Source organism: Rutilus rutilus (genome assembly GCF_951802725.1).
Source record: "Rutilus rutilus genome assembly, chromosome: 23".
Taxonomy (NCBI): domain Eukaryota; kingdom Metazoa; phylum Chordata; class Actinopteri; order Cypriniformes; family Leuciscidae; genus Rutilus; species Rutilus rutilus.
In genome coordinates this window covers 12340503-12354342 of record NC_140233.1, presented here as the reverse complement: position 1 = coordinate 12354342, position 13840 = coordinate 12340503, and the positions used below count along the sequence as shown (strand labels likewise).

The 13840-nt window shown below is 36.0% G+C and overlaps 1 protein-coding gene across 1 annotated transcript in view; it reads right to left on the bottom strand.

The window, feature by feature from the left end:
- The window catches only part of spon1b (spondin 1b), a 64094-nt gene extending 57441 nt beyond the window's left edge, over positions 1 to 6653 (bottom strand). Inside the window, exons 1-2 of the mRNA XM_084396725.1 lie at positions 5895 to 6653; positions 4512 to 4618 (exon numbers count right to left, since the gene is read on the bottom strand). Coding sequence (XP_084252851.1) covers positions 4512 to 4618; positions 5895 to 6123 — 336 coding nt within the window. The 5' untranslated portion in view covers positions 6124 to 6653. The remainder of the gene's footprint in view (positions 1 to 4511; positions 4619 to 5894) is intronic.
- Positions 6654 to 13840: the final 7187 nt, after the last annotated feature.

Here is a 13840-nt window from a genome sequence, read left to right as displayed (position 1 = left end):
TGCTGCGAACCAGCTGGGGGAAAGTTGTAGGAAACAGAGGAGAGGCATTTGTTTTAATTGTGGCTCCTGGCGAGGCTGTGTGGCCCTGCTCCTGAGAGACAGTGAAAGCCGTTTTCTGTTTGCTCTTTTAAACTCGGCCTCTTTTCAGTTCGTCTCTCTCGCACGCAGTGAATAACCACGTCTCCTGAAGGAATTGAGGATGTTTCATCTTCCAGGGGGTTCCTTGGAAAGATTAAGCGAAACGGATGGCGAAATGTCGCGATGTTTATTTCAACCACGCTGGTTTGGCCCGAGAGTTGTTTGTCAATTTGTGTTTGCTTGAAAAGTGCAACAGCATTGTATATTATGAACTGTCAAGATGACTGATGAACATGAATATTTTGAAAGGCAGACATCTAGGAATGAGGTAACATCTAAAATACCTAAATGATACAAATCGCAGTACAGAAAACATACAGAAACGTTTTATTCTGCAGATAATGCAGGTCATGGTCAGGGTCATTGATCAAATTACTAAAGTAGAATGAACTTCTTATAGACTTCACCCAGCAAATGTGTTTGCAATCATTTTCAATGGGCAAAAATTACATTACACAACAGCACCGTAATAAATGGGTCATGCTCCCTGCTAAACTTGGGCTTGTAAAAATAGATTCTCATGTTATAAATGGTGTCATTATACTACAGAGGACATGTTAATGTTTTTCTCAGACAATATATTATTGTATACATAAATATTCGAAAACAGATATGGGTCATTGAGATGAAGCTCATTTTTTATCTATCAGTTCAAAAAAGGCAATGACTGGAATACACAACTTGAATGATGAACATTTTAAATTAAAAAGTTTTTTGCTCACAAGCCACTGTGGCTTGTGGTTTTCCAAAGTCACTAATCAGCATTTTCACTGGCCACAATTTTATTGTTGGGAAATTACACTTAGCTCACAAGACGATACATGATACTGTGAATGAGACAATATTTGAACACTATTTTAAAGAAATTTTCAATAACAAAATATATGACTGGAAAAATTGTTTCATTTGACTGAAAGTAACAAAATGCAAAACAATGCAGGTGCATTTAAAAACTAATCTAAGGCTGCCACTAACGATTATTTTGGTAATCGAGTAATCGGGTCGATTATTTTGACGATTAATCGAGTAATAATCTGATCTTTTTTTGTGGTAATAAAAACAGACCTAAGTGAACAATAGCCTTTAAAATTACTTAAAATACATACACACACACACACACATATACATACACACATATGTACACACACACACATATATATATATATATATATATATACACACACACACATACATACATATATAACAATGAGGCAATAATAATTGGTTTAAATAAAGTATAAAAAGCAAGTAATAATTTGGTTTTATTGAACAACACTGTTAAAATACATAAATGTAATATACATAATATAAAGGGATACTCCACTTTTTTTGGAAATAGGCTCATTTTACAACTCCCCCAGAGTTAAACAGTTGAGTTTTACCGTTTTCGAATCAAGAAACTTTGCTGCCGTACCATGGGTGAAGCAGGCGTAATGATATGACGCAGCGCATGCCGCCTGATAATAGGCTACTGAGCTGGGGACTATTATCAGGTGCTGCGTCATATCATTACGCCTGCTTGAATCACCCATGGTACGGCAGAAAAGTTTCTTGATTATTACGCAAGAATGAGAGTATAGTTCCTAGCCATATCAGCCTAGAAAATCGCAACTTTTCCTTTTCCGTCGGTCTTAGTATACGATGTAACTACAGAAGAGTCAAGTTTTAAATAGGAAAAAAATCAAAACTCTTTGTTCATTTTTTTGAGAGAGATGCTAATGGTCTTGTCCCGTTCAATTCATTATGCTAAGCTATGCTAAAAGTGGGACCCCCAGACCCGGAGATCGGCTGAATGGATTCGAAAACGGTAAAACTCAACTGTTTAACTCTGGGGGAGTTGTAAAATGAGCCTATTTCCAAAAAAAGTGGAGTGTCCCTATAAACATTATCAACTTATGTACATTATGTATTATAACAATTGTCTGCAGAGGGCACCAAAAGCCTGGTGATTGTTGTTGTTACACTTTAACATTATCAAATCCTTGTTTAATACTGGACAAACAAGACTGAATTCAAATGTCCACTTAATCTTTATTATTTGGTCACTTCTGTACGATATAAATTCTAAAGCCACGTTAAATACTTGGACAAGAACATGTGGACATCAAAACTCAGAGTGAGGGTTTAAACTTTTATGTTGAAATCGCGATGCACAACAATTTGCATATTTAGAAACATATTGATGTGTTCTCCTGTGTTGGCAGTTGGCATTGGATTATAAATGATTTACGTCTGGTAAAATGGCACACGTTGCTTTTCCAGATGAACGTTATAAACGACCCAAACTCATAGCATATGCAGAGATGGAGTTTGTTAACCGAGCTGCTGAGACGCGCTCCATGCATGTAAATGATAACAGTGTTTCACTATGACACACAAAGCGTGTCAGACTTTATAAGCGTTCCCAAATGCATGTTACAAAAACACAAACAAACAGCACATGCAGAGACTGAGTTCGTGTGGAGCAGCATTTAATGTGAATGGAGCCGCTGGAGGAAACACGTAACCTACACGCATGCAAATAATTAAAGTGTTGTGCTTCACTATATATTTACAAAGTGTTAGTGTTATTTAGAAAAAATTTTAAGAGGCAAGGCAAAACTTCATGGTAATCATTGATAAATGCATGATTCACAATAAATGTTAAAAAATAAAATAAAAATAAAAATAAAATAAATTATATATATATATATATATTTATACATATATTACAATAACAAAAATGCCAAGAACAACGTGCTTGAAAGCAACTTTTTAGTCAATAGAAAAAATAAAATCTCAAAAATGAATTAAAACCAAAAAGAATAGAAAGAACACATTTCTAAAAACTCTTTGAACTAGATTTTAAAAAGATTTCTCCTTTTCAACATCTCCAGCATCATTATATGTCATTGCTTCAGAAACGTTTAGGACAAAACCACAGCTTTTTGTCATTATGTCTTTTTGTAGTTGCCTTTATTGTGTTTTTTCGTTCATTCAATTTAGTCTGTCAAGACGAAAGACTCCCCAGTTAAAGACCTCAACAGAGGACGTCTGCTAACATCCGCCAGGCAATTTGAGCGCTGAAAAACACAGCGGCAAGGAGTGTAGAGCGGCAACCACAGTTAATGAGATCTAGGGGGAGAGATGCCGCGCTAACAGCCTCCCTGCTTCAGTTTGGGAAGCACTACGGCTTGATGTGGAGAGTACTAAATGATAGGGGTCCTGTCTTTCAGAGAGGACACGGCTGTGAGACGGTCAGTGCGTTACCAATGAGGAGCAACGAGTCAACTTCAGCTTTGCTCTCTGGCAAAAGATGGATTTGAAATCCTTAAAACAGTACATGGTCACATTTACTATCATTCAGCACATTTTTTGTGGGTGAAATCCATTTCAATAGGAATCCATGCGTCTGGAAATTTTGTGTGAGGGCAAGAGATTTCCCGATACATTTTTCGAATTGGTCAGACAGGATTCGCTGCAATGACAAACAGAAAGTGACTTCTGTTTGAGTGGTGCTTCATACATCATTACACTATAGACGATAGATAACGTACTTTTTGCCTATGAAAATGCACAGAAATGTTGCTAATGTGAACACACTTGCATGACATCCACTACAGCCATTTTCCAAAAAGTCCCCATGAAATCAAAATGGACAATTCTTGTTTTTTTATGGAATATTGCAGTATTTATTATAAATGATTTATCTGTGCACATCATTACGTTTTTTTTTTTAATTCATGTGTCATAATCTTTAATCGAAATAACTTCTCTCTCTTGCAGTGACTTGTCTTCTTTTCTCTGATGACGTGTTTACTGGCGCGAGGGCGGGACAACCAGTCACTCTCATGACATCACAAGCAATAGCAAACCACAACCATCCAATCAATTCTCAATGGACAAAATCAAGTCCCGCCCAACATTTTTTTCTTGTTTGAGAATCTGTTTAACACTGATATATGTCACTCACAGTAGGGAAGAAAAGACTATTGCACCTTTCGTTTCATGCTGACTTTAACTAAGGGACGATTCAACCGATAATTCCATAGGACTTTCCTCTTTAAGTAAATATTTTTTATTTATGAAAAAAAAAAAAAAAAAACGAAATCCTCTTTGCACTGTATTTATTTCAAAATACATATCTATTTGGGGAAAAAAAGAAAGATTTTAGTCTTGTTTTGTAATCAAATGTATTTTTTTATGATTTAATATATTTCATGCGTCAAAGGGTTAATGGTCATTTTCTTCCTAACACGTACCACGTCTAAATACAGACATGCAGATGCAACCCTGACATAAACTGCAAATCATTTTGCAGAGACTGCAATTAGACTGTCATCTTTGACTGCCACAGTTCAAGGCAGTTATACGGGGTCACTGCAATCCCTCACCTTGAAAGTCCCGGCGTAATCGTCAGGAGTGACGCCCTCCCTTCCTTCTTTCAGAGCAATGAGGGTAAAGCCACGAAAGTAAGATGGGCTGGAGGCATACAAACTGACTGGAGAGAGAGAACAAAATATAGGTCAGAGGTACCAGAAATGAGCTTAACAGTAGGTCAGATCTCAACAGTGTGCCAGGGCAAGTCGCAAACTGCTCTCGCATTTGGCACGTACTGTACGTTTGCGTGTAAGTGTGTGTGTGGGATGTGCGAGTGCTTTTCACATGGAGCAGTGAATCCATATGCATGTACAAACACGCCGGGCATAAAACCCTCATAAAAAGGCATCTGCTGCTTAATGAAGGCCACTTACATGAATCCAAATGACAGTAAATATCAGGTTATGGGGCGTTTTGATGTTGAAACCAATATTAAACTTATCCTGACAGGTGAATTATTGTGGAAACATTAAAATACACACCAGGTTATACTGCAAATAAATCAGTCACAATGTTGTCTAACAGTTCATCACTTGTAGGGGAGACTGGGTAGGTTTGTAACTGTTTAGAAATGAGGCCATAGATGACCATTATCCTCCTAATGTGACAGTAAAAGTTGTAAAGTGAGTGAAAACAAAGGATTTAAAAGACAAAAACATTCTGAAAGTATAATGTCTTTCTTATAATTTGGTTAGAAATCATAATAATGGATGTTAGATGGCAGAACTGGCATAATCCGAATCAGCAGATTGTCTCGTTTTGACAAGTTGTTTACTTGTGTTTAATGTATTTCTGTATTTATAATAAAATGTTGTTGTTTTGAATAGGAATTAAAATGTTTTAAATGAAACAGCAGTGATTTTTTTAACAAGTGATTTACACAATAAATTCATGCCCATAATATCATGTTTTTTATTAGTGTTACAGTGTGGTGTTTGTTGTATCTGCTGAACTCTTGATACTTGACACAAATTAACAGTTAAGTAATACATTGTACATGTGTAACCTACTTCAATTTGTAGCAGACAAATATGTGAATATTAAATCGAAACTTGAGACACCAAACACACACAAACACAACGTTATAGACGTTTAATCAAAACGTGTTACTAAAATCCCATTCTCCCCTATCCAAATGTCCTCTTTGGTAAACATAGGTTTTCTTGATGCAAAAAGCAGGTTTTCTAAACTTTTTCAATAATCACACATATCCACCACCACATAAAACACTGTTCAGTATTTTAGTGTCAGCCAAACTTGGTTTACCTGCAGAAGATGCACTAAAGACGACGCTTTACGCATCGATATTTACAAACTCCACACATGCTGTTTTTTGGACAGGCTTGCATTAAAAGCCTTTTAAGTTGGGAGTAAAAGCACATTTTGTGACTTCTAACCTCTGTAAGTGCTCCCGGGTTGGTAAGTTGCTGGGTCTCCTTCAACTCTGAGGCGAAACTCGTTGTGTCCTTCTTTCCGAGCGCCCCGCGTCTGCGTCCTCAAGATCCGACAGAAACCACCCTCGGCTCTCGACTGTCTCTCTGTGGTATCTCTTCTGAACGCATCCGTGTGGACGAAAAACACATTTAAGAAAACTAACAGCACAACCAGTCCGTCTTTGTCCATCATTTCCCCTTCTTTGGCTGTCCAAACACAAGTTTGCAATCTAGTACCAGCAAGTAAACGCAGTCAAAGAACTGGAAAAGACGGCCAAAGCAAACAGACACATAAATCGACCAGACTTGTCTATTTTGGGGTCCATTCACGAATAAAAAAAGAGCAAAGACACTGTATCCATTCCCACTGAGGAGATTGAGGACGGTTGATAGTCCCGTGTCCGCGGTGCGCGAGACTGGCGAGCGCGGAGACAGAAGACTCAGATGTTGACTTTACTCAAAGGATATTCACACTGAGAAATACCTATATGGTCTCCTTGATAACCGAGCTCAGGCTTCAAGAGAAAAGATTCAGACTTTAAACAAAACCTAGACATAGACGGCTGACATTCTTGGTGAGACGCTGTGAGGAGAGAGAGATCGCGAATGTTTGAACAGCCGCGAGCTGCAGCAGCAGGAGAAAAGAATCACAGGGAGCTGCGCACTAAGGAGACATGGAGGATGATTTTGGGAACTCCTCCGTCTGTTATGGTTGTTTATGCAAGAGAATGATTTGGGGGCACATCTTTTTAATGTGGGGAATTAACTGTTTATTTCCGGTCCAACAGACTTTTTGTTTTGTTTTAATTACATAAGAAAGCAGTAGGCTATCACACTGTGTTGATGTACTGAATATCTGTATGCAATCACAACCGTGCTTGTCTACAATACTACAACATAAAGTTAATGTACCTACTACAACAGTTCTATAAATGTAAATATAGGGTAATTTATTTTTCATACAAAAGTGGGCAACATACAGACTGAAAACCTGACTGGAACACCATATATGAGTGGAACGGAGTGATTTCCTCTCCCTGCTCAAAGCGCTCTGTATCGCTCTGCTCCAGCTCCATTTCGGGTTTTCCCTTTCGCAATAGAGAGAAACCCGCTCCGAACGATCATGGGGCGAGAAAACAAACACTGATGCTTAGACTTCTAAAAGTCAGTGAACTCATTGAAATTATGAAAATTTAAATATGTATATTTCTGAGTTACTGTCTAAGTTATGAAAAGAAATGATCCAGCCTGCATTGATATATGGAGCCTTAAAGGGACATGGTGATGCTGCCTGGATAAAATATGAGATGGGAGGAAAAAACATACAGTATTTCAATGCGTTCCCTTGCAGAAACTTTGCGTTCCACTGAGAAACTTAGCATTTTCTGGCAAAACTTTTGAGTTCTTTACGAGCGAACGCAAAGTTTCTTGAGGGGACGCACAAAAGTTTGCAAAGTTTCTTGTGAGAAAACAAAAGCATATTGAGTATTGACATATACTTTATCCTCCCATCTCATATTTTGTTTTAGGGGCGCTGTGGATTCCACAGTAAAATTCAGAATAATTTTTTTTTAGTGTTAGAAATTAAAGTTACATTTTATAAAATACTTGCAATATTTTACAGTGCTACATTGTAATACTGAATATTGATATATTACATTTCTAAAAATGTACAGGCCTATTTGCTTAAATAATTCTTGACAGGAAATGAATTGGGAGTGTAACAGTGCTGTAACAGTCTAACCTTGAAAATCGCTGATGTGGACTCAGATATCATTAGCAAGTTGGTGTAATTTGTAAATATATTTTATCAACATAATTTGGGCAACATATTACATTTAAGATTGTAATGTAAACAGTTCTCTACACATCTCCCAAATGATACAGACTCAGCAGAAGTTTCTGCCTATGACTGACAGCTGTCTGAAAAGTGCTAAAAAAGCTTTTAATTCAAAAGTGCAATTGTCTTGTTTCAAGATGCACACAGTAATGGTTTTTTTTAAGGCACGTTTATAAAAGCTACTTAAATGCCCTAATTGAATTTAGGCTTAATCCTGGCTTAATCTAAGCCCTGTCTGTGAAACCGGGTCACAAATGTGAGAAATAGTCGCAAAGGTGAGATATAGTCGTAATTGAGAGAAATAATCACAAATGTGAGATATAGTCGTAATTGTAAGAATTAGTCATGAGATATTTAAATATAATTAAACCTATTTAAATATAATTTAAATATGAGAAATAGTCGCAAATGAGAAATATACTGTAGTCACAATTGTGAGAAACAATCGCAAATGAGACATATAGTCGTAATTGTGAGAAATAGTTAAGAGACATAAACACAAAAGCCAAAGTGAGATAAAAATTCACAATTGTAAGAACTAGAAATGTTAGATATAGTCTTAAATGTAATGCAACTGAGGCCATAATTTGGCCTCAGCATATTATTTTTATACAAGACCAAGACTTTTTCCCCCTCATTTTAAATCATTTTGAGGCCCCCTTGAAAATTTGTTGAGGGCCCCCAGCAGGCCCTGACCCTTAAGAATCACTAATCTACAATAATTACTTTTGGACGCTGCATATCTGTCTGTTCAGAAGGAAGTTAGAGAAACACACCAGCAGATGTCATTAATGCATCCTGACTGACTGCACTGGAATTGCCCTAATAATTAATGAAAATAATTTCCCATACTTCAACACACCATTTAAATAACTTACAAATGTGGTTATTTTAATCTATAGAAAAGAGTCATCTTAAAATATACCCTTAAAAGAGTGCATTTCTGATATCCTATTTTTTTTTTTTAGGTTTATTAAAAAGCCTGTATTTACCTGGATATTTCATAATAGAAAATAGAAAAAATATAGGGAAAAAAAAAAATGCAAAATCCACTTAAATAAATGCTTTGTGTGCCTTGGACCTTTTTTATTGTAATTTTTCCCTACCAAAACCACCTTTGATTATCTCTCACCGAAGGACAAAACAGCATGATTCACCAAAAGGGCAAACCAAAGTCCTTTCTAACAATACAAAGACCAAATCTGCTCATAAATGACTATAGGAGGATGACCTTCTAGGCCGAGTTGTTAGTTTGGCACCTCACACATTCACTATGTGTGTGATCTTGTCACCCGACCTATTGATCTGCCTGGGGTTGCGACAACTCAAGGGGCTGTGAAATATGGCAGAAGGTTTGTTTGCCTGTACTGGCCTAAAGCTCAGGGCTTGTGTGAGAGAAACACACCAGCCGCATTTGAGCTTGTTAATGCTTCAGTTCATCTTTGGCACAGGCTGTGAAACTCTGGAGAGAAATGAGAAAAGAAAGTTTAGAGGAGGTATACGGATGGGGAATGGCAAGCGGACTGACGTTTCTTCCCTTTTTTCCTCGTTTTGTCCTGTTTTTCGCCCACAGAATCCAAGGACAAAGTTCAGCAATTTAAGAGTTAGTTAAATATAGAGAAGGAAGTGAAAAACTTCAGCTCAACCAGACAAATCATAGACTTTGTCTGCGGTGTGACTGTTGGCCGTTTAAATATGCTAGTCATCTTAAAGGGATAGTTCACAAATGTGAATGAAAAAAAATGTATTATTTAGTCTTAGTGTATATATACATTTCACAAAAAGGTGATATTTTGAGATATTTTACTCGTTATGTTGCTCTTTTCGATATGTATGTGTAATATACAGTATATAACAAAAATAACAGCATACAGGTTTAGAAAGACATGAGGGTGAAAATATTTTTTTTTGGGTGAACTATTCCTTTAAGTATGAAACTGCTTTGCGTCCAGATGTCAGTTTGGTAACACTGACTTGAGTCAAACCTATCGGTGATTAAGCCAGATGGCAATTTAACGTCTCACGGAGACAGCTTTTACTACTTAAGGAAGTGGTTGAGGTTGCCAGGAAGCTCTCTTTTAAGTTCCATGACAGTCCTGATATCCAACAAGGTCATTGAGTGCATCGGCAGTCGGCACACATCATATGATGTTTTTCTTTATCCTAAGACATCGCAGTGAATTGTAAAGCTGCAATTCTGACAGACTCAACTCTTTTCTGATAGAAAATTTGTTTTGGCCACATGCGGCACAGAGAAATGCTGTTTAAAAGCTCAGGTGTGAAACACCTCTCATGTATATGTTAATCACATGCTGCGTCAGCAGACTTTAAGACAGCTGGAGACCAAGGCAGGAGTGGACCTGCAAAGCTAAAAGCCACACAGTGCTTTTCAAGTCAAAGTGATTTAGTCAGTTCTCAGCATTATGAATAACACATTATAAGGCTGCGGTGCTTGTTTTCATGTCGAAGCCACTACTATAATCCCAAATGATGCAGACTCAGCAGAAGTTTCTGCCTATGACTGACAGCTGTCTGAAAAGTGCTAAAAAAGCTTTTAATTCAAAAGTGCAATTGCCTTGTTTCAAGATGCACACCAGTAATGGTTTTTTTAAGGCACGTTTATAAAAGCTACTTAAATGCCCTAATTGAACTTAGGCTTAATCCTGGCTTAATCTAAGCCCTGTCTGTGAAACCGGGTCAAAGTCACAAATGTGAGATACAGTCATAATTGTGAGAAATAGTCGCAAAGGTGAGATATAGTCATAATTGAGAGAAAAAAAAAATCACAAATGTGAGATATAGTCGTAATTGTAAGAATTAGTCATGAGATATTTAAATATAATTAAACATATTTAAATATAATTTATATATGAGAAATAGTCGCAAATGAGAAATATACTGTAGTCACAATTGTGAGAAACAATCGCAAATGAGACATATAGTCGTAATTGTGAGAAATAGTTAAGAGACATAAACACAAAAGCCAACGTGAGATAAAAATTCACAATTGTAAGAACTAGAAATGTTAGATATAGTCTTAAATGTAAGACAGATGTAATTGTAAGAAAGTCACAAATTTGAGATATAAACTCGCAATTGGTAGAAATAGTCGCAAATGTGAGATAGTCGTAATTGTGAGAAATAGTCACAAATGTGAGATAAATTTGAAACAGAAATATTTGCAAATGAGATATATATATATATGCAAATGAGAGATATAGTCGTAATTGTGAGAAATAATCGCAAATGTAAGATATAAGTTCGCAATTGTGAGAAATAGTCGCAAATGTGAGAAATAGCTGCAAATGTAAAATATTAATTCGTAATTGTGAGAAAAACACAAATGAAAGATATAAATTTGCACTTATGTGTCAATTTTGAACAAATCTAAATTACGAAAAAGTCACATTTATGACAAATAGTGTTGCAATTGTGAATAAATATTACTTGATTAAATAAAATCATGATTGATAGATCTTTTTTTTTATTCTGAAGCAGAAACATGCTTCCATCTTCCTATGCGAGATAAGACAAAAATCGAAACATCTAACCAGCTCGCATTGTCTACTACTCAACGTTACTCTGCAAGAACATCAGGCTTTTATTGTCTTTAAAGCGTTCACTGTAGATGAGCTGTAGGTGGTTATGTCTACGTACAACATTGTTCTTGGCCCCCAAAAGGGTAAGGACCATTATGCAGGCAAGCGCAGTGGCCTCTTGTCCTAAAGTGATAAATGTTCAAATCACTGGCAGCTAATGTACTGTGCTGGGGACTTTTTCTCTTAGTAGCATTCTAATTGACTTAGAGGCAAGTGATGCAAAGAAAGTCCATATGCCCAGTTCTCCTGAAACACCCTCCATTCTGGAACCTTCCCTTGATAATTAGTAGGTGTAGCTGTAAAGAATGACCACAAGGTCTGCATTTTCTCTTACTTCAGTTGGCATATCATGTAGAAGCCTCCTGTCTGGGAAATGGCGCAGATGTAGCTCGGACAACTGGAACATATTTGAGCACAGATTACTGAAGGAATTTTTTAGAACCTGGAGACAAGATTGCAGTTAAATAAAATGAACAGAAGAGTCTCGTCTCATATTGTAATGACTTATTCTCCTTGACCTTTCAAAGTCTTTCAAAGCTTGTTCCTAAGCAGTCTCAGAGTAGCATTTCCTTTTGAAAGGATTCACTGCCTATTGTATTAAAAATAAGAATTGCATTGAATGCATGCATTCATGTACTAATGTTAAAAATGTTTTGTCTAAAATTATTTTATTTTACTTCCAGTCCATTTCATTTCTGTTTTGCTGTTGTCATGTAATGTCATGTATAAAATTATTATAATATGTAGCCTACATGTCACTGTCACTCTCAGCCAATTAGCTTTTTGCTAGTGATGTCAAATCGATTAATCGGGATGAATCGCACCTAACATAAAAGTATATACTGTATATAGTTTTACACGCACACACACACACACACACACACACACACACACACACACACACACACACACACACACACACACACACACACACACACACACATATATATATATATATATATATATATATATACAAACTTAGATGAACTGTTAGATGCGATTAATCACAACTAATCGATTTGACAGCACTACTTTTTGCAGACCTTTCTTAAATTTCTTTTAAAAAACAGCAATAATATTTACTTTGAAACAATTTCCACTCATAAATTCTGAGCAAGTAACACACTGAATTAAATGTGAAATGCTCTTGTAAAAATCCTTTTTACAGTACAGAAAAAAATACTGAGATATTTTGTGCCCATTTGTCTAGGCAAAAAAGACAAAAAAGACAAAGTGACCTATGCAAAAGGAAGGTAGTTACCTTGGTTCAGGGTTTCAAAAACATTCCTGCAGTTATTTTGCAAGATATACCATGATATTCAAAGATTTTGTTACCTGTGAATCATGGATGCATGCAAATAGCTTTTGGGGAAAAGGTTAGTGCAATTTGTGTCACAGATGGTGGTATTTGCCCTGACAAACTACATTAGACACTAACCCCCCCCCAAAAATAAAATGATAATTTCCTCAGATGGCCTTGTAAAACTGCAGTACAAGCATGCAACCATGCATGGCATAAATGTGCAGTGACAGATAGGGTCAATGTCTGCTGTTTCTCATCCAAATCATAATTTCAGACTGTCAACAACAAACACCGAGGTCAAAGCATGACAATCTTCTGACAATGATAAACTCATCTATTTTAGAAAGAGATGTCATTATTTTACTATACGCTGCCGACTTTCTTTTGATCTATCGTGAATGGATGGAGCCTTCTCTAAATAGTCTTTAAAATAAATTTCTAATCAAAGTTAGTCTAAAAAGTAATTTCAGTACACTGTCTGCACTCATAAAAAATGCCATGAGAAATTAATGTCGTTTTTTAAACTATAAGCAGATTTTAACTCCAAGCAAAAGTTTCCATTCAAACAAACAGTTTTGAAGTAATTCTGAGCCAAACCAAAAATAATTGATCGATCACCCAAATATATTTTTTTCTTAATTCAAGTGAATTTCAGAGACTGTCAAGATATAAAAAGACAAAATATCTAAAAGTGGTTGTGCGATCTATTTGTTATATTCAAGTCATAGCTTTGTGTGAGAAACTTGACTTCCCCTTCAGTGAGCTGCAACTGGATCTTTGATTCAGTGAGTTTGTAAATGAATCATTTGTTAACTGAACTTTTATGAACTGATTCACCAATTAACTCATCAAAATAAGTTAAGAAATTTTCAGCTTTTTATACAAGATTTGTTTGTTTTTTTAAGTCAGATTAATGTAATTTAAGTTGAAATTGATTATACTTAAAAAAACTATTTTTTACAGTGTATATACATCATTTTGACTTGACTTGATTCATTCACTTCCATTACATGCAATATTACAGAAATAAAGTCAAACAGTTTTGGAACAACATGAGAGCAAACTATTCTTTAAATACAAAACAACAAAAGGGTGCGAGGAAACTACCGTAACAAGCCAATAAAAAGCTTAATACTGCTTTTCCCTGCCAAAGTTATTTTTTCTTATT